Source organism: Brienomyrus brachyistius, chromosome 1 (genome assembly GCF_023856365.1).
Source record: "Brienomyrus brachyistius isolate T26 chromosome 1, BBRACH_0.4, whole genome shotgun sequence".
NCBI lineage: Eukaryota > Metazoa > Chordata > Actinopteri > Osteoglossiformes > Mormyridae > Brienomyrus > Brienomyrus brachyistius.
In genome coordinates, this window is record NC_064533.1 from 25,091,471 (window position 1) to 25,115,730 (window position 24,260).

At 39.5% G+C, this 24,260-nt stretch overlaps 1 protein-coding gene and 1 long non-coding RNA gene across 9 annotated transcripts; both read left to right on the forward strand.

The window, feature by feature from the left end:
* The first annotated feature begins 225 nt into the window (after window positions 1-225).
* On the forward strand, window positions 226-12,869 carry LOC125705133 (uncharacterized protein C18orf63-like). 8 transcript variants are annotated; one of them, XM_048971510.1, is made up of 14 exons: window positions 226-343; window positions 1,736-1,870; window positions 2,439-2,514; window positions 3,155-3,211; window positions 3,718-3,829; window positions 5,073-5,114; window positions 5,713-5,789; window positions 5,943-6,052; window positions 6,721-6,817; window positions 7,056-7,138; window positions 8,842-9,025; window positions 10,486-10,980; window positions 11,502-11,585; window positions 12,308-12,869. In XM_048971510.1, exons 1-14 carry the CDS (start codon window positions 267-269, stop codon window positions 12,428-12,430), a joined length of 1,752 nt encoding a protein of 583 aa, XP_048827467.1. In that variant the 5' UTR covers window positions 226-266; the 3' UTR covers window positions 12,431-12,869. The 8 variants fall into 8 exon arrangements, with proteins under 8 accessions (XP_048827467.1, XP_048827521.1, XP_048827458.1 ...); XM_048971564.1 differs by lacking the exon at window positions 10,486-10,980; XM_048971536.1 differs by lacking the exons at window positions 11,502-11,585; window positions 12,308-12,869 and adding an exon at window positions 625-664 and having other exon boundaries at window positions 307-343; window positions 10,486-11,462.
* A 1,946-nt stretch (window positions 12,870-14,815) lies between these two features.
* On the forward strand, window positions 14,816-22,588 carry LOC125705871 (uncharacterized). The gene is made up of 3 exons (XR_007381725.1): window positions 14,816-14,862; window positions 15,591-15,909; window positions 22,309-22,588. It is a non-coding gene; the product is annotated as an uncharacterized LOC125705871 (long non-coding RNA).
* Window positions 22,589-24,260: the final 1,672 nt, after the last annotated feature.

Below are 24,260 nucleotides of genomic sequence, written 5' to 3' on the forward strand. Positions count from 1 at the left end.
TCAGGTGTATGTGTTCTTTCTGCTTCAATGCACTGTGTTCAACCATTGGTTGTTTCAAAATGTGCTATAGAAATAAACTGACTTGAGTTAATAATTGTACACACTGATAATCAAGTGCTTTTGTTTTATTTTTGTTTGTGACAGACTAATATAACATTTTCTCTTGAAATAAATTTACTTGGAGCAAAAGAGAACTTATAAATTTACTTTCAGAGGTCTGTCCAAGTTTTGCTAATATTACTTGCCCAGTAACATTGTTGGCCATTATGTCATACAGCCGTCACGTGCTATTAACTGCAGTTCATACAGCATTTCAATTGGAAATCACATTAATCAGCATACGGTATGTTGATTTTCAAGAATCTTTTAATGTGTACTTAACATTTTTTAGCGATATGAATAAAATAGCTTAGACAGCGCGCGAGATGCAGGCTACCAAAAGTCGACTGTTAATGGTAATGCAGTTAATAGTAGTCTGGTCTAAGTACTTAACTAGGCCAATATACTAAGTTTTCCCTCCCTATTGTGACTTAACACATATTTCGTTAAAATGTCGTATTTACGTGTTTTTCATTTGGTCTTCGTCGAATATTAAGTAGTAATTATTAGTATACTATCATTCAGTGTCCGTTTTGGATGTAAAGCATCTATAGGAATTCTTGAGGTAAGTAATTTCTTTGCTTGTTTGTATATTTCTATACATTTATAGGTTATTTTATTTTTATGTCGTTTTAGTGAAAACATAGGTCGAGAAATTTTAAATGGGCTATTCAATACGATTCTTAATTTTACGGTTTTTCGTGTATGATCCCATAAACCATACAGGCATTTCATTTCTGTAAAATGACACTCTTTTTGCTAATTATATCCTTTTTAGTTTTACAGCCAAACCACATTAATACTATTTGACGACGTGTGTGAGTCATAATGTGTAAAATAACTTGGCTAAGTAGCTAGCGCCCTTTTGGGTGTTTGCCGTTGCTTTTACTTCAAAGATCTAAAACAATAACCCAACTTTATTGTACTAAGTACTTTTATTTTTCTGTTTGTAGATCTGAAAAATCATTGTCATGTTAGTAGTTATGAAGTTACCAAGCAGCCCAAATTTATTCCGAGTACCCACATTGTGTAGGCCTGAGGGGACGTTTTATTTAGGATTATGATTAATGTTCTCCAATACAGTCATGTCATAACCAGTGAATATGATGATATGTAGGCAGAGAAACCAGATGTAATATTCAGTACGGCTGATGTGCCTCGCAGATTTAAGTATAGGCTTTGCCTCAAGAAACAGCTTCTTCCCGACAGTAATAAGAACGTTAAATACACACTGATGACTCGCACTATAATTCCATTCACCCGAGGCTGCCAGCTCTCACGCATCTGGCGTGACGCTGACGCAATAAATCTAACGGCGAATCTATATTATTCCATTATTAACGTAAAATTAGTTACATCCAAAGCGTTGGGGCAGTTTTCAAACCCTACAGACTATTTACAGGTGATAAACCTGTTACATATGTATGTAAACTTATCTTTCACTGTTGCCTCACACCTCTGGGACCAGGGTTCAAGTCTCTGCCTGGGTTACATGTGTGTGGAGTTTGCATGTTCTCCACTAGCACACTCTGAAACTGTCAAACTTCCTGTCAAACTTCCTCAGCCTTGCTGCTGGGAAGACCACACTTCTCCCTCTCCCCTAAGTTGAAAACTGATGTCCTTGGGGTCTTTACAGGATGAACCAACGGAGCGAGCCCCTCCTGTTCTTCCTCAGGCTCCCAGACCTGAGGAGGCTGTGCTGTACTACCATGTCTCTGGACATACAGTCCAACCACGGACATATGAGAAACCTGCAGCTAAAGACCTGCAGGTACACACTTGAAGGACAAGCACCTTATTTTAACCAGGACACCATGACAGGGAGGTCTCGCACTTCTGCGGTTGGGGGCTCGATTCCAACTCTGTGTGCAGTTTGCATGCATTTTCTCCACGTAGTGACATTTCCTTCCATGCTCCAAAGATCCTTGGATTAGTTACGGTAAAATTTCCCATAGTGTTTACCCTGCGGTGGCCTGGAATCCTGCGATTATCCTGCACCTAATGCTTCCTGGGATGGGCTCCAGGCTCACTGTGACCCTCTACCACATAAGTGGTTATGGAAAATTGGTGGACATTTCCATATGGTTGATGTTCTCTGTTGGTATTAAGCTGGGCATGAACTCGGTGTCCTACTAAGTATTATAGTGTCCACAAATACTTCTTTTTAGATGTTTTATTTTAACGTGTATTTATATGATATATCACAATAGGTATTTCACATTATACTCTATTATTTGGAGAGATATTCCACTACCCAGATGTCAATGTGTGTCTAAGATGGAGACTTTTGAGATTAAAATAAATATTACACATTATACTAATACTCTGTTATATTTCAGAGAGATATTATTCCAGTACCCAGATGTCATTGCCTCTCCTGTGATGGAGTCTTTTGACATTATTGTTATAATGTCTGTAAGTATAATTAGTACTCTGAATTAAAAAGGTGATTGGTGACACTATTAGCAGTATGCAAATGATAATGTTTGTTTGAACCCCTTTAAGGCTTGTGGTTATTTATCTGTATTCTGTGGTTATTTAAGAAGCTTAAGCATTTAATGCAGATTACCTGAAAGGTAAACTGATTCATAACGGATCATTATTATATTTTATTACACCCCGAAAGTGCCATCAAAAACTCATTAGAAGCTCCAAGCTTGATATGTCTTATCTATGTTCAGCTCATTGTAAGTTTGAAGTGGCTGGTTTAATGAAAGTCATTTTCTGAGTGAAGAAACAATGTACATCCATCTTGGCACACTGTTCTAATTATGTGAATCATATTCTGCTTTTAAAATGACTTGCAGATGTTGCCAAGTGTTTAGTATGGGACTTAATTATTAACTACAAGACCCACAGATGGGACTAAGTGATTTTCACTTTCTGAATGTTTTTGTTAGTTTATTGATTTAATGCGCCAAATGTTCAAAGCTTTAAGTGTAAAATAAAATAAGGCTCTGAGAGGTTAAACTTCTGTAACATGCCCTGTGAATTTGATTAGCTGCACAACACAGATTTGCATTTTAAAATCTTGCATTTACAAACTATCTTCCAGATTGAATTTTTTAAGACTGGAGTAATCCATGCATATGCAAAGGCATGCAGCATGCAGGTATGCTCGTTCAATTCATTGGTAACTTCATCTATGTTAATTATATTCATCATTACAAATATCCAAAGGAAAGTACCTCATGCGCCACCGTATTATAACATGCACCAAATATTATAGTAGGTATTTTTTATTTTTTTATTACTGAAACTCAATGGAAATTTTATATGCTCTGTAAAATGAGAGTGTCAATCTTAATTCCTATTTATCTTTTGTCTGTTGACGTGGCAGATATATATTGTGGTACTTAAAAAATGATCCTTCCCTTGTATTACTTTCTGTTTCCTAATTGTTTGTATGAATCCTTGCAATTTTGTAGACCCTTTGACTACTATACTTGTACAGCAGTGTAAGACCAGATTTCAGTTGATATAGTTCAGTGAGAGAGATTGGGGCACGGTCTTTGGAATCATGCAGATTAAACAGTAATTTATGAGCTGTCACACCACCATAGAAATCTGACACCATAGAGCTTTTTGGGGTTTTTCTTCTCTTTTCTGATTGGACAGATAAGCACTCCACACCGGGTCCTTCCAAGCTTAATGCAAGCCTGTTTGTCATACACTGTGACCGCCAGGCTGGCTCCAGACTGGAACAAGGCAGGACAGTTCCTCATTAGAGGTAGAGAACGGTTACGGAACGTATATCAGAACAGCAGGAGACCCAAGAATGCATGATCAAACTGACCAGGTTGACAGGGAGGCACGATGCTTCAGTGAGGATCATTAGGCATCACAGCTCCAGGGACATGAATTATAAATCTCTCACACTAACACCAAGAATATAGTTTGTATGTTTTTCTGTGGGTTTCCCTGGATTTAGATTTTCTCATAAATATGAGCACATGGTATTCAAGTGAACTGGTAATTCTAAATTTCCTTTCTGGAATAACTGTTTAGCTCACTGCACTAACTGAGCTGTGATGCACTAACATCCTTGGGTGTTCCTGGTATCTGTTTGGTGTCCCTTGAACTTTATTTCTCGCATTTACCGAAAAGTAATGGATGGCTTTGGTTCTTAGGAGGCGAATTATATTTTAAAAGTCAATTCCAAATATTTGTCCAAGGCATCTGAAATTTACATTTAACTGTGAGCTTCACAGTTAAGCCTAGTATTTAATACAGATATGAAGTTTTTGGCAAAACCGCTGAACTTTCAACTTTTAAGACGTCTTTAATAATAATTGTGTAAATAAGTAATAGACAGGTGAACTTTGTATATGAATCTGACGTGCGCCCCACTGCCCTCTGGTGGCCAGGGTGAGTCATGACAGCTCAAGAACGATTTTTACGTACTGTATGTCACAATCGAATGGTGTGTGAGTGTGCCTTGCGATGGGCTGGCCACCCATCCTGGGTTGTTCCCTGTCTCATGCCCATTGCTTCTGTGATAGGCTCCGGACCCCCCGCGACCCAGTAGGATAAGCGGTTAGGAAAATGGATGGATGGATGTATGTCACAATCGTTGCTAAATTAATAAACATTTCAAGGGCCAAATTAAGTAACAACAAAAATATTTGCATTTGTTATTAGTAGTATTGAAAGTAAGTTTGAGATTTGAAGTTGTATTTGGATAATGCAGCTCAACCACAAGATGGCAGAGTTTCCTCTGTATTCCGTAAAGCTTTCAAGGGAAATATTACTGCAGAACCAACAAGGAATTCTGTTAACATCTCTTAAAGTAATATATTGTTGTTGAGGAGCTCTGAAAAAAATTCTAAATGAGCCTACATTTGGTCATTTTAATATCCAGGCATGTGTATCTATTAAGCAACTGCTGGTTTGTTTTGACTTGTTGGTGTGCAACTTTTATACATAATTATATAACTTAAAATTATATATATATATTTTTTTTTTTTTTTTAGGAAAACATTTTCTTTCCTCCTCTGGCAAGCTTAATGCCATTGGTAAGTCTAAAATGCCTGCTGGGCAAGTAGTGCATCAATATATCCACTGGGAGATTATCTTGCTCGTGGGGACTCATTTTTTTATTTCAGCCAAGCTTTTGTAAGTGTTTGTGCTGATTTAAAGTAATAGTGTTCTTTCCCTTCTCTGAACTTTGGTCTCCTCTAAACAGAAAAAGTACATAATTGTTTTCAGTTTGAGCTGGATAAACAAGCCAAGGCCTACAAGTAAGATTAAGGGTTGTGAACAGGATGGTCTCACAGTGGACTGGAGTTTGTGGAGTAGATTGGCGTCTGTTGCATCATGGTACTTTTCCCTTCACCATGGCATCAATCCCAGCCCTATTCAAACATTAGCCCTAGACAACGAATCCCAGCTAGACATAGACTGTTTGATTTTGTATGGATAAACAGCCAAACAGGCAAGAGTTAGGGCTAAGGTCCCTGTGAACATTTGTTTTAGGTTTATATGTTTTCTGTAGTACGTCTCTTGGATTGACCTTTTCTCAGTGGAGCCGATGAGGCCTGCAGTAAGCACGCTTCCCGCGATGCAGTGGTTTCTATGGCCACTGCTAGTTGGTGTGCTGTTTCTTTTTAACAGTGACGGAGTTCAGTACCAGGGAAGGTCAGCTGTGTGTCAGTGTAGGATGCAGTACTGTAAGACTTCCACCAGCCACCGTAAGCCCCACAGCTTCATGAAGCTGCAGCATGCTTTCAAATAAGACTTCAGACCATAAGAAATGAGGAACAGCATAAACAGGGAGGGTTTTTGTGAGGGGGGGTTGGTCCGGTTGTTTTTTAGAGATAGTAATTGTTGTCTTTCTGATTTAGCTTGAGGAGTTTGACATCGCACCCAATGTTCTGAGGAACTTCAGAAGTTGCAGGTCTGCTGTGATCCAGACCTCCTCCATAGCTAATAATTGGTGCTACATACTGCCCAGGTACTTGTTCCAATATCTGTGTTGTTTAGAATGAAAAACTTACAAATACATGCTTACAGTCAACAGTGTGTGGAGGGTTTCTGTGGTTTTACAGCTTAGCAGATGGTAGGATTTTCTTAATTTTCAGATGAGCATTGGTTTCCATGTCAAATGACTGTTAATCAAACTGATGATCAGAATTGTACTTTTACAAATTTAAAACGAAAGTTATTAATTTACTACTTTTTTGTATGAATTACTTTGGAAGATATGGATTGTCATGCCCGGCTCGTCCGCTCCTCCTGTGTGCCACGCCCCCGGATTACCCACGTGTTCTTTCCCGATTGTACCCAGCTGTGTCTGCTTCTTTTCAATCAGTCCTGTGTATTTCAGTCCGTGTCTTACCTTAGTCCTGGGTCCGTCATTGATGTTACCTGATGTTGTCGATGCCTATGTCCCGTCCTGCCTGTGCCTCAAATAAACCCCCGTTTTCCCGTATCCCGCTTGCCTGCCTGCTCCTTCCGCACGATCGCCGCTCTGCCCGCGATCTCCCGTGACATGGATCAGTATATTTTTCTTAAATTATATTTTTAATGCAGCTTTACACATCACGTAAAAATCACAGATTATTGTGAGCAGTGTGCAGCTCTTTTTTAATTTGCCACATTGGGGCTTTTCATTTTCCACAGTATGAAGAAGGGTCAAATCGTCAGCATCAGCCACCAGATGGCCCCTGAGTGCCCTTTCCAGACGTATTCTGACATTCAGAAGCATTGGAGTACTTTGGTATAGATGCAGTGGTGTATACCCAGAACACACTTCTTTAAAAAAAAAAAACAACTCTCAAACCACAATATTACGTTTTTACACCCTGTCATATATTTGTAATTCAGACAGATGCCGCCATTTTTAATACATAAAAGACATTAGTTTATTCTTCTCCAAGAAAATGGCTTATTTACAACCTGGGATGCCACAGAATCTCATAGACAGCAAGTCACCTGTTTCTCTTCTTATGATTCAGTACGGATACGAACTCCCCCAGGAGGAGGAGGGCCTGGTCTATTGCAGTGTGTATTTCAAAATGGTGGGAGAGAAGCTCTTTACGTATCCTTTTGTTTTATCCAATATGTGTCACTTGCAGGGCTGAGATACAGCACTCTTACCCTGTTTGATGTACTCAGGTTCTCCAGTTGTGTGGATAAAGAATTTCGGGAAGCTGAAAATGCCTGTCTTCTGGTTATTTTAATTTTCAATTGAGAACACTTGGTATTACCTATTACAGGCCATTTTGACGCAATAGACAGATACCCGAGGAACTATAATTAAAAAAATGCACAGCATATCATTAAAACACATTCCGCGTTTCCAATATCTTTGATGTCCTTCTGAATCTGCACCTCCTCACCTTCACAAGGAGAGTAACCGTGGCAATGTTGCAAAGAAATCATATTTCAACTACTGGTACTCTGGACCATGTCATGATAGGGATGTAGATTGACTGATGACTTCAGCTCTTTCCCCAAGGACAGGCTTTCCCCTTGTCCTGAAAGGAACAATCCATGGCCTTGGATTTGGTGGTGCTGATTCTCATACCTGCTGCTTCACAATAAGTATCAAATGGCTTAAGAGCATGCTGGGGTTCCTGGTTGGATTAGGTCAAAGGAAGAAGTTCATCTGTAAATAGCCTTTAGCCCTCTATGCTTGATGCCCTTCCAGCTGTGGCTGCACCTTGATATTCTAAATACCACAAACAGGAGTGGAGATGAGACCCATCTTTGCTGGAAGCTTACGTCAGCTCTGAACAACCTCATACTTGTGCCAAGCATGTGGATGCAACTCTTGATGCATTCAAACTGGGATGTAACAGCATGCTGTAGCTATCCTGGTACCCCCAGAGTATGTGCCAGGGCACGCAGTCATATTCTTTCTCCAGATCCACAAAACGCATTTAGACTATAGTAATATATTTCCACTAACCCTCACACAATCGTGTGAAGGAGAATAGTTGAATAGTTAGACCAATGCTCTGTGGCCAAGCTAGAATCTGCATTGTTTCCCCTAAATTCTAGTTTCCACCTTTGGGTTGAGGCTACTCTCATGTACTGTGACATAGATTTTGTCAGGGAAAGAGTTTTCTGTATCTAGTTGGTGCAACCCCTCTGCTTCAGGTTTGTAAATATCTGGACCCCCATCACTGTTTTCCAGTCCAGGGACACCTTATGCACCTGCCATGCAACATTGAAGAAGCAGGTCAGGCACGTCACTTCAACGACATCTAGTGCCTTTAACATCTCGGTTTTCATCGACTCCTGTAGTCTTTCCACCGCTGTGACCTTTGACCACCATAGCAGCTTCACCTGCTGTGATAGACTGCATCATAAGTTTCCAACATTGCTTCCTGCTGAGAGGACATATGCACCAGGTTACAGAGTTCAAATATCCCCAGTGTTGGTCAGCAGGTCCTCAGTCTTGCTGAGCATAGTCTGCAAGGTCTTGCCTCCCCTTCCTGGGGTGTCGAGCAGTTTGCCAAAACATCTGGGCAGGGTACTCTGGCATATATTGGTACCTTTCATTGGAGTCTTTGTTGGACTGCAGTTTGTGTGCCTTGTCCCCACGTATAAGTTTGCCGCTGGAGGCCCAAACAGGAGCTCACGCTCCAGATAACATAGCTATGTGGACAACAGACCCATGCAGACCCATCAACTATGCAAATCCTTGTGGGGGTAATTATTCTTCGAGTTCAGAATTACTTTTTAAAAGCTGCACGTTCTCAGCATAATGTAATTGGTTCCTTATCCAATGTTCAGTTACCCTTTGAGCTGCATCAGGACTCAGCCTGTCCAAATCCTTGCCAGGGTTGACCTACAGGAGGCACTGAACTCCTTCTTGCCAGACCTTCGAGGGAAACTCCAAAGCATCTGTGGTTTTCCTGTCCAGATGACCACCAAACCATTGTGCTACACCACCAGCTTGATTTCAGCCGGTTCACAGGTATGACACATATTTGCAAAGCAAATTATGCTGAAGAATTGAATTTCCTTAAGTACAAATCTTGATAATATGATGCTGAGCTTTTTCACCTTTTTCAGCTGTAATAATGACTATGCACTGTCCTATGCTTCATTTAAATCACAATTAAAAATTTGTTTAAAATTTTCGGTTTAGGATCCATGTGTACTTTTTAATGATGGCTGTAGAAAATAGGAACAGCTATGATGTCGTTTGATGAAATGAGCCTCACATGGCTGTCGAGACGCTTAGTAAACAAATAATGTGCAACCATTGTATAAAATGAGTATTCAGTGAGAAATATTTGGTATTTCACTCATTTGGCAATCTTTGTCAGAATCTTATGATCACGTTCTGAAAACTTCTGCTTTGTGTTGAATGAAGGATTGTGACTGGAAATAATGGATTGAGTTGTACTGCAGTGTTAGTTGATATTTTTAATTAGTCCTTATTATTCACCAAAAGATGAAACAGAGCAATAAAAAAAATGTCAGCTTTCCACAGTACATGGGAAAAGTTTAAGGTGAGTATAATCCCCCCCCTCAAGCTAAAACACACAGGACTGGTATGCTGACTAACAGAATTATTTATAGCCCTTTGCAGTGTAACTGCTTACCTCCCGTTCTTTGGGCACTTTCAGATAGTGTGCAGTGTATATTTAAATAACATTAATATTATAAGTGCTAGCTTATTTCTCTGACTAAAAGCAGCAAATTGTAAAGAGCCACTTCACAGTTCTTTCCTAACTGTGCACTTTGAAAAAAACAGGCTTTTTAGTTCTTAAATATGTCTGATGAATTTTTCCAGAAGAAAATACAAGTTGAAACTGTAGCAGATATTAGGTAATCTCCCTGAGGCTATCAGTGATTACAGACTTTGCTGCCAAGCTAAATAGTAATTATTTATATCATAGGTCTGGGAACCTCTAGAGCGGATATCTAATTACATGTGATATAATTAAAAGACATTTTGTTTATGTTTTTGTGTACAAGTTTTACTTGACAAATTTAACTATGACCTAAAATGCAGTATTAAAAATTCAGTTTGTTCTAATGTAAATAAATCAAATGGACAACCATTATTAAAATGTCTAAAATATTAATGGTTATATGGAGTTTTCTTGTAATGGTAAAAAAACAACCTGTAAAAATTCAGTGCTCGTATATATTGACCAAACCATTCCTGCAAATTCCAAATCTTTGCAGAAAAAAATAAGGTGAATGGACTTTAAAGTGTGTATTTATACTGTACGTTCTGTATCGCTATTATAGTTTATTTGCAGCCATTATGTTATCATTATACAGAAAAAATGCCAGACTTTCTTGCATAAGTACATAAGCCCCCGCCCCCCCCCCCCCCCCCCCACATATATGAATGTGTGTGTGTGTGTGTGTGTGTGTGTGTGTCTGTAATATAAATACAGCATGGGTTTTATTCCTCAGAATTTTTACACTAGGCCTTTCAATCTGGCTGCCAAGGCCATCAGCCGACCAATCCCCGCACACGCTCATGGCAGTGACCCCCCGGGGCCCTCATCTGAGGGAGGTCCATTAGAACCTTCTCCCCAAGCTCCCATTGCACTGATGGGCAAGTACAGCCTGTCCAGCGGAGAAGGAAAGGGGGTTCGGGGAAACAGACTTTCCATCGGAGCTGCTGACTTAAATGCTGCGGACAAGTGCCAAGCCCTCCCCTCTAGCTCCACAGTCACCCCTGTTAGCTCGCAGCCCTCACAGCCCTTGCAGACTCTTCAGAACAGGGCTAGGATCGTGCCCGTCTTCAGAAAGGGGCGCGCTGCTGGGTCTCAAGCAGGCAATGAGGAGGGGAGGAGAGGAGAGAGACATGCGTCCTCTGGGAACCTGATTACGTCTGGGGCCTCATCGCTGTTGTCGCAGGGGCACACCGGGGTCAGGCCAGGAAGTGCCTGTGGGGAGCCTTCTGTGAGTAATGCCTGTTCACTATGGGATGCTCTGAAAGCCCCCGCCTCCCCTCCCCTTGCCATGTGGCATTTGTGTAGTTGTGCAGGAATGTGCATCAGTGCCTGTCTCATATTATGCACCTCTGTACCCTCAAATCTCTTACATCATTCCATCCACGATAGACTTTTAATTAAATACATGGACAATTGGGTGGAATTCTTCTTCAGAGCAGTATAGTACATATCTGTACCGTAATTTCTTGGTTTTCAGTGCGGGCGAGTCCCTTTTTATTCACCCATGGAATAGTGCAGTTTGTGAATCTGAAAGTTTTACAGTGCTAGGGACTTGGCTGTTGTTCTTGTATGTTTCTTCCTTTCATGTCAGGGGAAGTTATTAAAGGATAGAATGTTCTTTAGTTGAAAGGAAGCAGAATGGAATTTGTCTTTTGGGCTTTATTTCTGTAGTTCCGTTGGTTTTTTTTGGCTATTCTAACTTTTTTTTGTCTTTTTACTGCTATTAAATTGTTTTATGATTCCATTCAGGGGGACTGGTTTGAATGTAAACCCAAGAAACCAAAGTCCTGCGTTCAGGATATTGATGTGGAAAATTATGCGAGAAACAATCAGGTATGGTAGCACTGTTACCTTTGCATTGTATGTCCGATGCATGACTATACACACAGTGTCAGTACTTATCTGTGGACAGGGCAGTGCCTTTAGTGCAGAGGTTGACTATAATACAGAGATGTTAGGACTTGAAATGAAATCAGCATCAAGAGGAGAACATATTTGACAAGCCTTGTACATGTGACCCCCATTGATGAGTGAATAATTGCAACAGTGAGGCAAACAAGCCAGACCTGTTTAAATTTTAGGGAAATGTGCAAGCAAAATATAACTCAGAGCAACCTGGAGTCAAATCAGATTAGCTCTATTAGCACTGCATTATATTTCGGAAAGTTTAGGGTTCACCTGGGTTGCACAGGGGGTTAAAGTGCACACTCTACACACAGGCAGGTTGCTACAGGTTCGAGTTATAATGCGAGTTGCATCGTTTGCTGAATCTGACCTATACCCCTCTCGATATTGTTTCCCTGACGGGAGGAAGGTTTTGTAGTAAATGGGGGTGTGTGAGGAAGCTTTGTTGACCTGTCAGGATCCTGTTGGTTGTGACTGGTGGGAATGTGCCTCCGAGGGAAAATATGTCAACTGACATATCAGCTGTCACCAAATTACCACTAGGAGATAACGCCCCCCCCCCCCCCACCACCCTAGTTACTGGTTAATTCTTCTTTTTTTTGTAATGCAATTTTGTTGACCTGTGCATTGATGTCTTAATGTGCTTGCAGCTATCGAAGGTTAATGCGACGACCCTGCAAGCCTGGCTGAAGAGCAAAGGGATAAGGGTGAGGTCAAGGGAGAAGAAGGAGGTGCTGATCGCCAAGGTTTCTTGCTGCCTGAGTGAATCGTAATGTGCAAGATGCTGGCCTGCTTTGCCGTGGCGCTGGTGTTTATTAAAGTTCTACGCAGTGCACTGTGTGCACGTTTGTATGTGGCCTGGCTCCTCAGGCTTCGACCTTGTCGCCTGACTTGTTTGGCTTTGACAGCCAGGCTAAACAAAGACAACACTGCAGTTATTTTCTTTTTCTGGGTTGGAAACAGGCCTAGAAATTTGTTCTGTGTTCTGAAGTATCACTATTGCAGTACTCATATTTAGAATAGTAGCCTTAAATAGTCTTTGTAGATAATTCTTTTAATGTTAGTTTTGAGGTTGGCAAATATTCTTGGGCACTACAGTAGCACTACAGTAGCAACCCACAAATATAGTTGGAGTAACTTTATGTGTAAATGTTCACTTGCCTATTGTTACCTCTAGTTAATACATTAAAAGAACTATTTGTGCTTTAAAAATCTTTTTTTCCAGTATGAATCTGCAGGGTTAGTCGTAAGTTGCTTGGTTTCTGTCATTGAGCAGTTAATGTCCTTCCAGTGAAAACATTTGTTGTCCTTGTTTGGTCAAAGACTTGTTCAACATTCTTATATTGTGGTTTAATGTCTTATTTCTATGGAGCTATAAAACAAATATTGTAATCTCCATAAAGAAGTAAACCACTCCTAACGTCTATAATTTTGGCAGATTAATGCTGATAAATAAATTTTGGTTTTGTTTTTCCAGTGAAAGATGTAACACAATACTGTCTCACTGGGATTTTTTGTAAAATGATGAATTAATGCTTTACAGATGATAGTTTAGTGTTATAACTTCATTCCTCTCCTATTGCGTATCCTGGTTAGGGGGGGGGGCACATGCACACAATCAAGGGTAATTTAGTGATGCCAGTTAGCCTGCAATGTTGCAAATTATTTGGACAATGGGTAGAAACTGGAGTAACAGACTTTTTTCTTTTCAATCTAAGGTCAACTTCAAATTAATTTTTTTGGCCTATTAAAAAAAATCAGTGCATCACATACTCTAAAACAATGTTTCTCGCCCGCAGTCAGTCCACATTTTTTGTCCCGTCCAGCTCCCAGCACGCCTGAACCAACAACCGTTCAGATCACCAAATACCTGGTTCAGGCACAATAGGAGCTGGGAGGAAGCAAAAATGTGGACCGTCTGGGGTCCCTGAGCACTGGGTTCAGAAACACTGATCTAAGAAATGTTAGACCATAAGATTTCATTTATTACATTTATTACGTGAGATGCAAGTACTCTAAGCAAGCCTACTGTGTGAACTTCTGATACCTGTCTAAATGTTTACTAAATTTCAGGAGAAAGAAAATGAAAAACGCACATTCTGATGTTTAAATTTAATGATGTACTGGGACAAAACAAAGTTATTGCTGGCTACTGGGAGACAAATGTAAAGTAATTATGGCTTGTTTGTTCAAAGCAAACCCCAGAAAATCAAGAAAAGCCGTTTTGTACAGGGAGTAGTCGATGTCCCAGAAGAATATGCAATGTAATTTTAGTTTAGGTTCATGCAGGGGTAAGAGTCTTATTCATTCTTGGCTTTCATTCATTGCTGAGGGGGAGATTCTCTATAGGTTTTTAATCTGAGCCAGACCCTGAATGTAGCTGTATCTTTCCTATTTTCCATTTCTATTTATCTTGTCCTGAAAGTCATTGCTACCCCTGGGTCTTTGGTAGGTGACATTGTGGCCAAGAGCAATGACAGCCTGAATCCAATACTGCTGCTTTAACAGTTTAAATTGTGTTTAACAGTTTCATTTGACTCCTTGTCATGTTCGATAGTTTTTCAGCAATGCCTGATGCCACATCCGTACAGGACATTTTTCTCTACCCTCAATTTGTTTCCCATATTTAGACATACAAGTGAAATGATGGTTTCTCTGAAAGAGATTTTTGTCAACTCCCCCTCAAACACACACAGATTGTCCACATTTTTGCGAACTGATTTTCACCTCCTCCCCCCTCCTCCTACTTGTTCGTACTAAATTATGGGTTGGAAAATATTAATAAAACTAAAACTGTAGATCTAGATTTAAAGGCTTACTTTTAAGAATATCTGTGTGCCACTCTGTGACAATTGTCCTGATGTATTACTGTCTTAACAGTGGCTAAGTACTAATACAGTACTTAACAGAAACCTAATTTAACTTTGCCGCATTTCTGCTTAGTGACTTTAGCTTACCTAGTATGAGCATGCAATTGATGCTCAGTGGTGTAGTGTACAGAGATATAGCCAAACAGATTGTAGAGGAGGTGGGACCAACCAGTCAGATGTTTTGGTCTCTCCTTCTCTAGTTACTTGGACCTACCTCCTCTACAATCTGATTGGTTATCTCTCTGAACCAATAATTTTTCCTTCTGCCCTCAGAAGATTTTTGTTCAAGTAAAACTCTCACGAGGTTATATGTTTTCAGAGTAACTACGCTTGTGGTAAGCTTGTTTAACCTTTTTGTATTTTGTTTTATGCTTATTTTACTGGAATTTCTGAAGTAATCTGTTTGAGGCCGTCCCTTGGGGCTTACCAGTAGGACATTTTTGGATTAAAGAAAATTTTTCTTTAGATTTTGAAGTTTAGCTAGCTAGCAGTGTAGTGATGTGATTCTTATGTGTTAAAGGTTCTTTATTTCTGTGTCTGCAAATCTTTTTTGTGCTGAATATTCTGCTATATTATAATATACTGTATGATGTAAAAGGGTTCTTGCTAATCTGTTGCAGAAGGAAGCTTGCTATACCATAATTTAAAGCTTTGTGCAGTTTTACATCAAACTTGGAAAACTTGCGTAAAACACCCTTCAGATATTCTTTTGTGAAAATCACGGATGAGTCATAGATCAGTATGGGAAGAACACTGGACGAATGTGAACTGCAATCTTGATTTGCAAAATGATGAAGGGGGAACTGTATTCACGTCATTACATACAAGCTTTTCGGTAAATGTTTATTTCAGTAAAAATATGTATTCAGTTTTTACCAGCATGTAACCCCATTAATTATAGGCACAGGGTTATTTTAAATATCCACTGAGCATTTTTTAAATATTCAATATTTGATCCAAAAAAATTGTTTCGGAAATATAAACATGTACCGAAGCCATATTTTGTATTATGAAACTAATACATAATTTTTGGCATTTTATTTACTCCTGCGGGGCTCCTCAGGTGAGATCCGGACTAACCTGCACTTCCCCCGTGTCCTGCCTCGCCTCATCAGCAACAGATATTTCCAGGCAACCCCTTTTCAAAATCCTGCGGGGCGAATGTGGCCCGGATGCCAAGAGATATTTCCCTAAACACACCAGTTTCCCCCAATATGACATTCCAGCCGTCATCCTGGGGAGGACAGTCGACCCACACCATCATAATTCATATATTTCTTGGGAGGTGGCAGAGGGGAGAGTCAGCATACATTATAAAAGTGTGTCCTTCAGCTTCTGCAATTCTCCCTGTTGCTGGCCTGAAGGTCCGTGTTCAAAAAGAGGTCAGGAAATATTTGAGTTTACTCCTTCATGTGTTTTGGTTCCTCTTTGACACCTTTACCTTTTTAGAAAAAAAATAATGGTCTGTGACAGCCAGCTTGTTCTACGTTCCGTCATGACTGTTAGCCTTTTATATGTTAGCCCACAGACTGAATCTTATCAGCCAATTTGATCTTTTCCCGCATCCACAAAACCTCCATTCAGCACTAGGTTCTGCTGGCTCCAATAACTTTGATGGATGAAGTGTCCTCCTAATTCAGCTACATCTAAGAGAAGTGCATTCTTAGGTTTTTAGCAGGAAGGACTTATCCAGTTAGCCTGGAGGTGGGGGCTACGATGCTGAAGCTAAGCTTTACAAACCAATCATGTATGTGTGATATCTGAAATTCATATCTAAATGTTTTCTATTTCCATGTTGTACAAGCAGATAAGGTCAAAATCCATGTCAGTTATTTTGCGGATGCTGTTCTTAAACCAGCACATCAGTATATAGTTCTAGTGCCAAAACCTTTTGTTTCTGCTCTTTAGATAGCTGCATTCTATACAAGTGAAACCACACAAAGTGAAAATAAAACTTAACAAAAGTTTATACATCTAAAAGCAGTCCAGAAATCGCTTTATGTACTTTAAGACATAACATCAAAGGGACCACAGCCAGGGGTGCCGCTACAGATTTGGGCTCAATGAATGCTTATCATATTGGGCCCCCAACCCAGACCAATCCAATTATGTTACAATTTTTTTAGGGCCTCTGTCACTCAGGATCGTTATAACCCCCACCCCCGTGTATGGTGCCCCGATCGCAGCTCCAGGCTTCAGAGAGCTTATTATGATGGAAACTAGGGAGTTTATTGTGGTAGGTTAGAAAACAGCAGAACGTCCTTTTAAACTCAGAATTACTTGAACAATTTAGCAGTCTTTATACTCTGGGCATCCCAATAAATATTTAAAATGGAAACTCCATAGCAACACCTGAAAGCATAAATGTGGCATGTAGTGTCTGCTTTGTACAATTTATTATATATTGTATCACAAAGGGGCAACTAGCTAGCATGTATGAGAGGGGGGCAGGGTGGAGAAAGGCTTTATGTCATAGACCGGTTGCCATGGAAGAGACGTAGTTGCCTTTCGTTCAAGATTTGAGGACAGTGCGTAGATATGGGAAGGTACTAGTCTGCATGTATATCCAGTTATCCCTAATTAAAATGTGGTTTATTAGTGTTTGAAATGAACAAAAACATAAGATGCCTTATTTAAATAAAATATCCACTGGAGAAATTAGAGAAAAAGTAGATCTGCATAGATTTAGAGAGTGCTGGTCATGCACAGAATGCTCTTTGTGAGTTTAGAAAGCCATGTGACATACTTATCAGAATGTCAGATTTCCATGGTTACCAGAAATGTGCATTTTAAAAGCACTGAAAGCCTTGTTTAATCCATTAAGGCTCATTCACGAGGACTTGGCTTGCCATTTATAACAACTACAATTCCATGTGTGTAATCTCAGGGTGAACTCATACATTTGTTGATTGACTAATTGCGTTGTGAACAATTTCAGCATCGAATAAAATGAAGCTGGAACAAGGCCTTTTAGCGGCAAAAAAAGCAAAACAATTTATTGCAATGCAGCAAAGCCATACTAATGTTACTAGCACACTGGGATGACATTTATATCTTTAAAGTTTACTGTCATTTTTGTTGTGCCCTGCAATATATGCCCAGTGTATAGGCTGCCCCAGAAAGACAGCTGTTGTCCATTTTCCTGCAGACATTTTTGGGGAGTGACGTTCGCCAGCTACAGTTTGGAATGGCCGATTTATCATCATCTCTCTGCTAAGCGTAAAGGGAGTAATGTTTCCTGCAGCTCTGTTTTTGTTGGATGTTCTGAATATTTGGTATATCCTGGCACCATCAGCCAAAAAACAGAGATATAGGAGATTTGTTTTTGTGGCAACTTGATTTATTTCTGGTAGAGTTAGTTATAATTGAAATATACTTTACATACATTTTATGTCTTAAGTTGTTTTGCCGAACACTGCTTTTACATTGGGGTAGGTCAATTGAGACCCTTTTTCTAAACATGAATATTTTGGGCCATGCAAACACTTTCTGGGAAGAAAAAAAAACTGCAAAACCACAGGAAAAAAAGTTAGAAAAAATACACTGACTTTGACCTTTAGCCTTGGAACCAGTCATCTAAATCTCATCATTCATGTAACACGTTTTTTTTTTCTAGGGGATTCTAATAATCTTTTAACAACTTTAATAGAACAGAGAATAAGAGCAGCATGGTTTTTACTATAAAGCCAGTCATTTCCCGTAAATAACATTAAATTGTCATTGTCGATGTCATGCTGAGTATAGCAAGCCTGCTAGCTTATTAATATGCGATTCATTGTGCACTGTGCTTCAATACTCTCCACTTATCCAGGAAATTGACTCAGACATTTTGCAAGGCATGTGAAGCATTATATCTGAATACATTTATTAGCATGTGAAAATTCCTGCAACTAAAAAAAAAGTATGTCAGAGAATGTCCAGACCTTAGTTTTATAGTGATATTTTAAAATATATTGAAATGGACTGGTTTTCTAAAAAGAATGTTACGGGATGTTAAAACTTCTGGACTGAGATATTGCAGACCGCATTATAAAAAATTTAGTCTTTAGGTAAAATGTTTTTTTCAATAATATATTTATATAAGTCAATACACAGCATCAAACAAAATCATAAAACTGGTCTGTGTTCACCCATTCATCTATCTTCTAACCACTCTTATCCTGTTGTGCGTTACATAGTCAAGTTTCAAGATTATAGTTACTGTTTAAGAGAATAAATTAGAACCCTTTTTTGTGACATGAACATCAAAGGCAGTGCGTGGTTCAGTGGATTAGGATGCTGTGTCTGTGAGTGATCATACATCCTCTTTTCGCCAGACTTGTCCTCTTTTTGGGACCTAACAATGCGTGAAATGTCTGGGATTTTGCTTTGTTTGATGTTGACATTTCCTTTCTACAGTCAAAATACTTTCTGTGTGCATATTTGTGTTTGTTTTGACGCCTCTTTGCGTACTGCCCCAGTGTCCTCTTTCTCGCAGAGCAAAATATGCTCACTCCACACGTAATATTCTGTAGCACAGGTGTTCATTTGGTTGCTAAAGAGTGTTTATTCAACTCAGGAACTTAATTACAGTCTTTGGATAGCTTGCTATTCACGGATCAGTTTGGGTATTTCATCGGTAATGAGCGTGTTTGCAAATTTCAAAGGGAGAAATCACTCAAGTGTTCTGGAAGGTTTTGAGCCGGATATTTAATCTTCGGTGTGACTAAAGGGTATTTGCCATGTTCTGGCATGACATCGCAGCATGACATGCATCAGCAGGTGTGGAGTTGTGGTCTGTGGCCTTATTAAATGTCTCAGAAGAGTCCATTCGCATTGAGAAAAATGCCCCAGTTTCCACAAGGTCAATATACAATTATTCCTCATTCTTATATGGACACAGTTCCTTTGTTTTGCTTTACTAAGGAACTCCTATGACCACCTGCAGCTGAGAGGTCAACTGGGCGACATTCAACCAGGACCTTCAGGCTGACAGCCTTTCCAGTTAGGGACAGCTGGTTCCCGTTATCCTAATGAGGGATTGACAAGTGCAGTATAGGAACCAGCTGTGGCACCAGGAAATAATGGGAAACTATATATCCCTCTCAGTTTCATGTAGTCAGCTTTGATGTTTGTCACCTCCATGACTTTATGTCTTCTGATCCCTGAATCTTAAAATACAGCCTCTTTATCCTGCTCTGTGAAGTTATTATACACATCCTACCTCCATAACTCATCATCTAGTACAGGGACACAGTGAGCCTGGGGTATATCCCAGGAGACCCAGTATGGGAATGGACGGTCCATCACGGGGTGAACACTCACGCGCTGTCGGAGCTTTCGGACTTGGGGGGATAATCGAAGTACCTGGCGGAAACCCGCTGTGGACACAAGGGCGTACCAATTTCACACTCATGGGGGTGGAGATGGGATTCAAACCCTGGAGGTATGAGCTTACAATGCTGCCCTCTGAGCCAGTGTGACCCCCCCCGAATTCAGGATATATTACGCAAAAAAAATATTAAGCAGAACACAGTTGTTCCTTTGCAATTTTCTGCTTATCATTTTTTTTTCATTATTTAATTTATAATGCTGATCACCACTGGTTTGAATTTTAATGGGTTCTGCTGATTTACAACAATGAAAGCTTAGTAATCACATAAAAAATGCCAAATTGCATATAATCTGTATTTGAACATTCAAAGATTAATGGGTGTAAATATCTGAGAATGTTTCACTTGATAAATGAGTGCCTTTGTATTCCCTTTGTTCTCCTTGTAAAACACCATTTTAAATGCAGAAGCCTGAAATATTATGCAGACATACTACCTAAATACCGTACCGTACTGAAATGGAATAGGGCTTAAATGCCAGTATAACCTTTCCCACATGTGTGCTATGCTTAGGTGTCTTTGCGCAAAGAAGCTTTTGTTACAATAAACTGGCCTCCAATAAAAAATAAATGTAGCTTTGAAAAATTATAACGATTGTAATTAAATAAACTACTCAGCCTCAAACCCAAATCTAATAAGTTCCAAAAGCTTGTGCAAATGCACTTTTGAAGCTGATTCAGTCTGATTCTCTACTCATGGGACCTGGATCTGGTGAAAAAAATAAACAAAAAAAAACAGTGGAGATGCAAAATAAGATGATTGTGTTGTCTGTAAAGCCTTTTGCTTAAAATGATGAGTCTAGCAAGCTTAAACATTTCCATTGAAAAGCTATATGTGGAACAATACCTTGTTGGAACACATGTCAAGCTACCATCGATGGAAGTTCAGTCTTGGCAAGAATCTTGCTGTCTGGCCAGTTTGTAATTCTTTTATTGAAACATATTCAATGGTTGATTTATAATGGACCTTTAGTCTCGATTGTGCTGTCACTGATGACAGTGACAGAAATAGAATAAAATAGGATACCCGAAGAGTAAAATAATAAATGCTAGTTTTTGCAGTTTAGGTATTCAGTTATTACCAGCTACATGTTGTAAATGCAGTGTCGCACAAATATCGGAGAATGAATTTCACAAATCTGCATATCCAGTACAAAGTTCTCGTGATTCAGAAGCTTATTCCAAGACACGGGGCACAAAGTAGGGGAGTCACCTTAGACAGGATGTCAGTCCATTGCAGACACACTCACGGTCGCATACTATGGGAAATTTACAGATGGTAAGTCATATAACCTCAGGAGAAATGTACACAATCTCAGGGAAAACAAGAGATTTAAACACCCTAGAACAGACATGAGGTGAGGGGTAGATGGTTACCCAGTGAGCAATAAGAATGAACTTTATAAAGCTTCAAATTAAAAGTTTCATAGAATTCAAATGTGTCGTCCTTTCCCATGATAGAGGGGAAAATTTGGTTCTGCAAATAACCGTAAGGGTCCCAAAGTCTTCTAGAATGACCACAAGTCACTTTAGGCTTGCATGTGTGTCAGCATCCCAAAGGAAATTATTATGGCAAAACTCTGTGTTCTTGGGAGAAATACTGAGTTAATGTCTAATACTTGAGTTTCTGAATGACCTTCTAAAATCGCAATTGGAAACAGACATGAGTAATGGAGGCCAGAAAAAAGCAGAATTGATGTTACAGACATATTTAACAACTTCTGAAGTAAATGGAATAAGAAGAATTGGTCAGATGTTCTCTTTTTTTAATCAAAAATTCAGCAGAAATAAGGTCTTGCTACAGTTGTTCCAAGGAACCTTTCTGGAGGCATAGGCAGTGGAAACGTCCACTTAAATTGTTTTCAGAAATAGCAAGTTTTGAGTGGTCTTTGAAAGCTTTGGTTGGGTAGTAATTTACCTAAAGAGAGAGAGCAGACCCATGACCGAGCTAATGACCCTTGTAGTCCTAAATGAAACACACTGCACTTTAAGGAAAAATCCACCTAAAACGGCAGCCATCCTGCTGCCCCCAAGGCACAACAGAACGGGGGAATGTTGTCATGACTACCCTATGTGCAGTGACCTCCACAAATTGGAAGTAACCTGGAAAGAACAGCATTAATTGCAAACAGCATGATGTTACAATTCTGACAGTCGTGTTGCACATAAACCTGCCTTGAACGTTTCTCTACAGTATGTTATATTACATGTGCCGAGCGGACATTTCTGTGTAGTGTTTAGCCTTTCAGCTCCCAAACATCTCTCAGCCCCGGATTGTGAAGGAAAATCACGCTACCTTGTGGTTTCTCGGAACTGTCACATCTCCTGATCAGTGCCATTGTGGTACTAGTGCATCACATAACACAGGGGATGATATAACTAAATTGATATTTTTTTTGTTTTTTTACAGGAAATATTTGCAACAAAGGCACTCATATGTCCACGAACGAGCTAAATAAAAGCAGATGTCTCCTTGTGGTTTCAGTTCAGTAAACTTCTTTCTTTGCAAATACAGTAGCCCCCCCTTATCTGCGGGGGATATGTTCCAAGACCACCAGCGGACCCTGGAAACTGCATATAGTACCAAACCATATACAGTATATACTATGTTTTTCACTATGCATACATATCTATGATAAAGTTTAATATATAAATTAGGCACACTAAGAGATTAACAACAACATGTAATAAAATAGATCAGATTTAACTGTAATGTACTGTAATAAAAGTTACATGAATGAGCTCTCTCTCTCTCTCTCTCTCTCTCTCTCTCTCTCTCTCTCTAATGGTCGTGTAGCGTATACAGCGTGTCACTGCTGGACAAAGGGATGATTCATGTCCCGAGTGGGACGGCACGAGATTTCATCATGCTACTCAGGATGGCGCGCAATTTGAAACTCCTGAATTATCTCTGGAATTTTCCATGTAATATTTTTGGACTGTGGTTGACCACGGGAAACTGAAACCACAGAAAGCAAAACCACGAATGGGGGCGGGGAACTACATTACATATTACACCTGTCACAAATGTTTTATCCATAGGACAAAAAATATAAATGTTTTTTACAGTCTGATCCAATCTTCTGAACCTTTAGAATTTGCATCAGAAAAGTTGTTATATGTATCTCACATAAACAAGTGAAAGATCAGCTGAGCCTCTTTGACCATAGAACCACAGCATCGCAGGATGTCATACACACCAAATATTTACACAGTGGTATGCAAACGTTTCGGCACCCTGGTCACTGTTTCTGTTACTGTGAATACTTAAGTGAGTAGAAGATGAACTTATGTACAAGAGGCGTAAAGTTAAAGGTTTTTCAACGTTTTCAGCAAGATTATTTTTCTTTTGTACAATTTTTTAAATGGGATAAAAAGGAAAGGAGAACCATGCAAAAGTTTGGGCACCCGAAGAGATTTGATCTTATTAAAGGAGTGGTTGTTTTCATCATTAGGAAAGGCCAGGTGATGCAAATTTAAAAGCTTTATAAATACTCTGACTCCTCAAACCTTGTCCCAACAATTGGCAGCCATAGGCTCCTCTAAGCAGCTGCCCAGCACTCAGAAATTTCAAACAATTGATGCTTACAAAGCAAACAAAGGCTATTGGAAGATAGCAATGTATTTTTAGATAGCTAAGTGTTATTACAGTAGATAGCCATTTCCTCCACAGTTCATAATGTAATTAAGAAATTGCAGTTAACAGGAACAGTGGAGGTCAAGTTCTGAAAGACCAAGAAAACTTTCTGAGAGAATTGCTTGCTGAATTACTAGAAATGCAAATCAAAACTGCTGTTTGACTGCAGAAGAATTTCTGGAAGATCTTGCAGACTCTGAAGTGGTGGTTCACTGTTCTACTGTGTGTGCATCAACACCTACACAAATATGACCTTCATGGAATAGTCAGAAAAAAAAAAGCTTTCCTGCATCCTCACCATGAAATGCAGAAGCTTGTAAAATGAACATCTAAATAAGGCAGATGCATTTTGGATAGGGATCCTGTGGACTGATTAAGTTAAAATAGAACTTTTTGACTGCAGTGTGAAAAGGTATGTTTGGAAAATAATTGGCACAAAAGTTCATTAAAAGGAAACACCCATCTAATGGGGTAGATCAATAATGCTTTGGGCTTGTGTTTCAGCCAGTGGCATGGGGGACATTTCACTGTAGAGGGAAGAATGGATTCAATTAAATACCAGCAAGTTCTGGAAGCAAATATCACATAATTTATATAAAAAAGCTGAAGATGAGAAGAGGATGATTTATACAACTGGATACTGATCTAAACTAAACATCCCAAAATCCACAATGGGCTACCTCAAGTGGTGCAAGCTGAAGGTTTCACCATGGCCCTCACCGTCA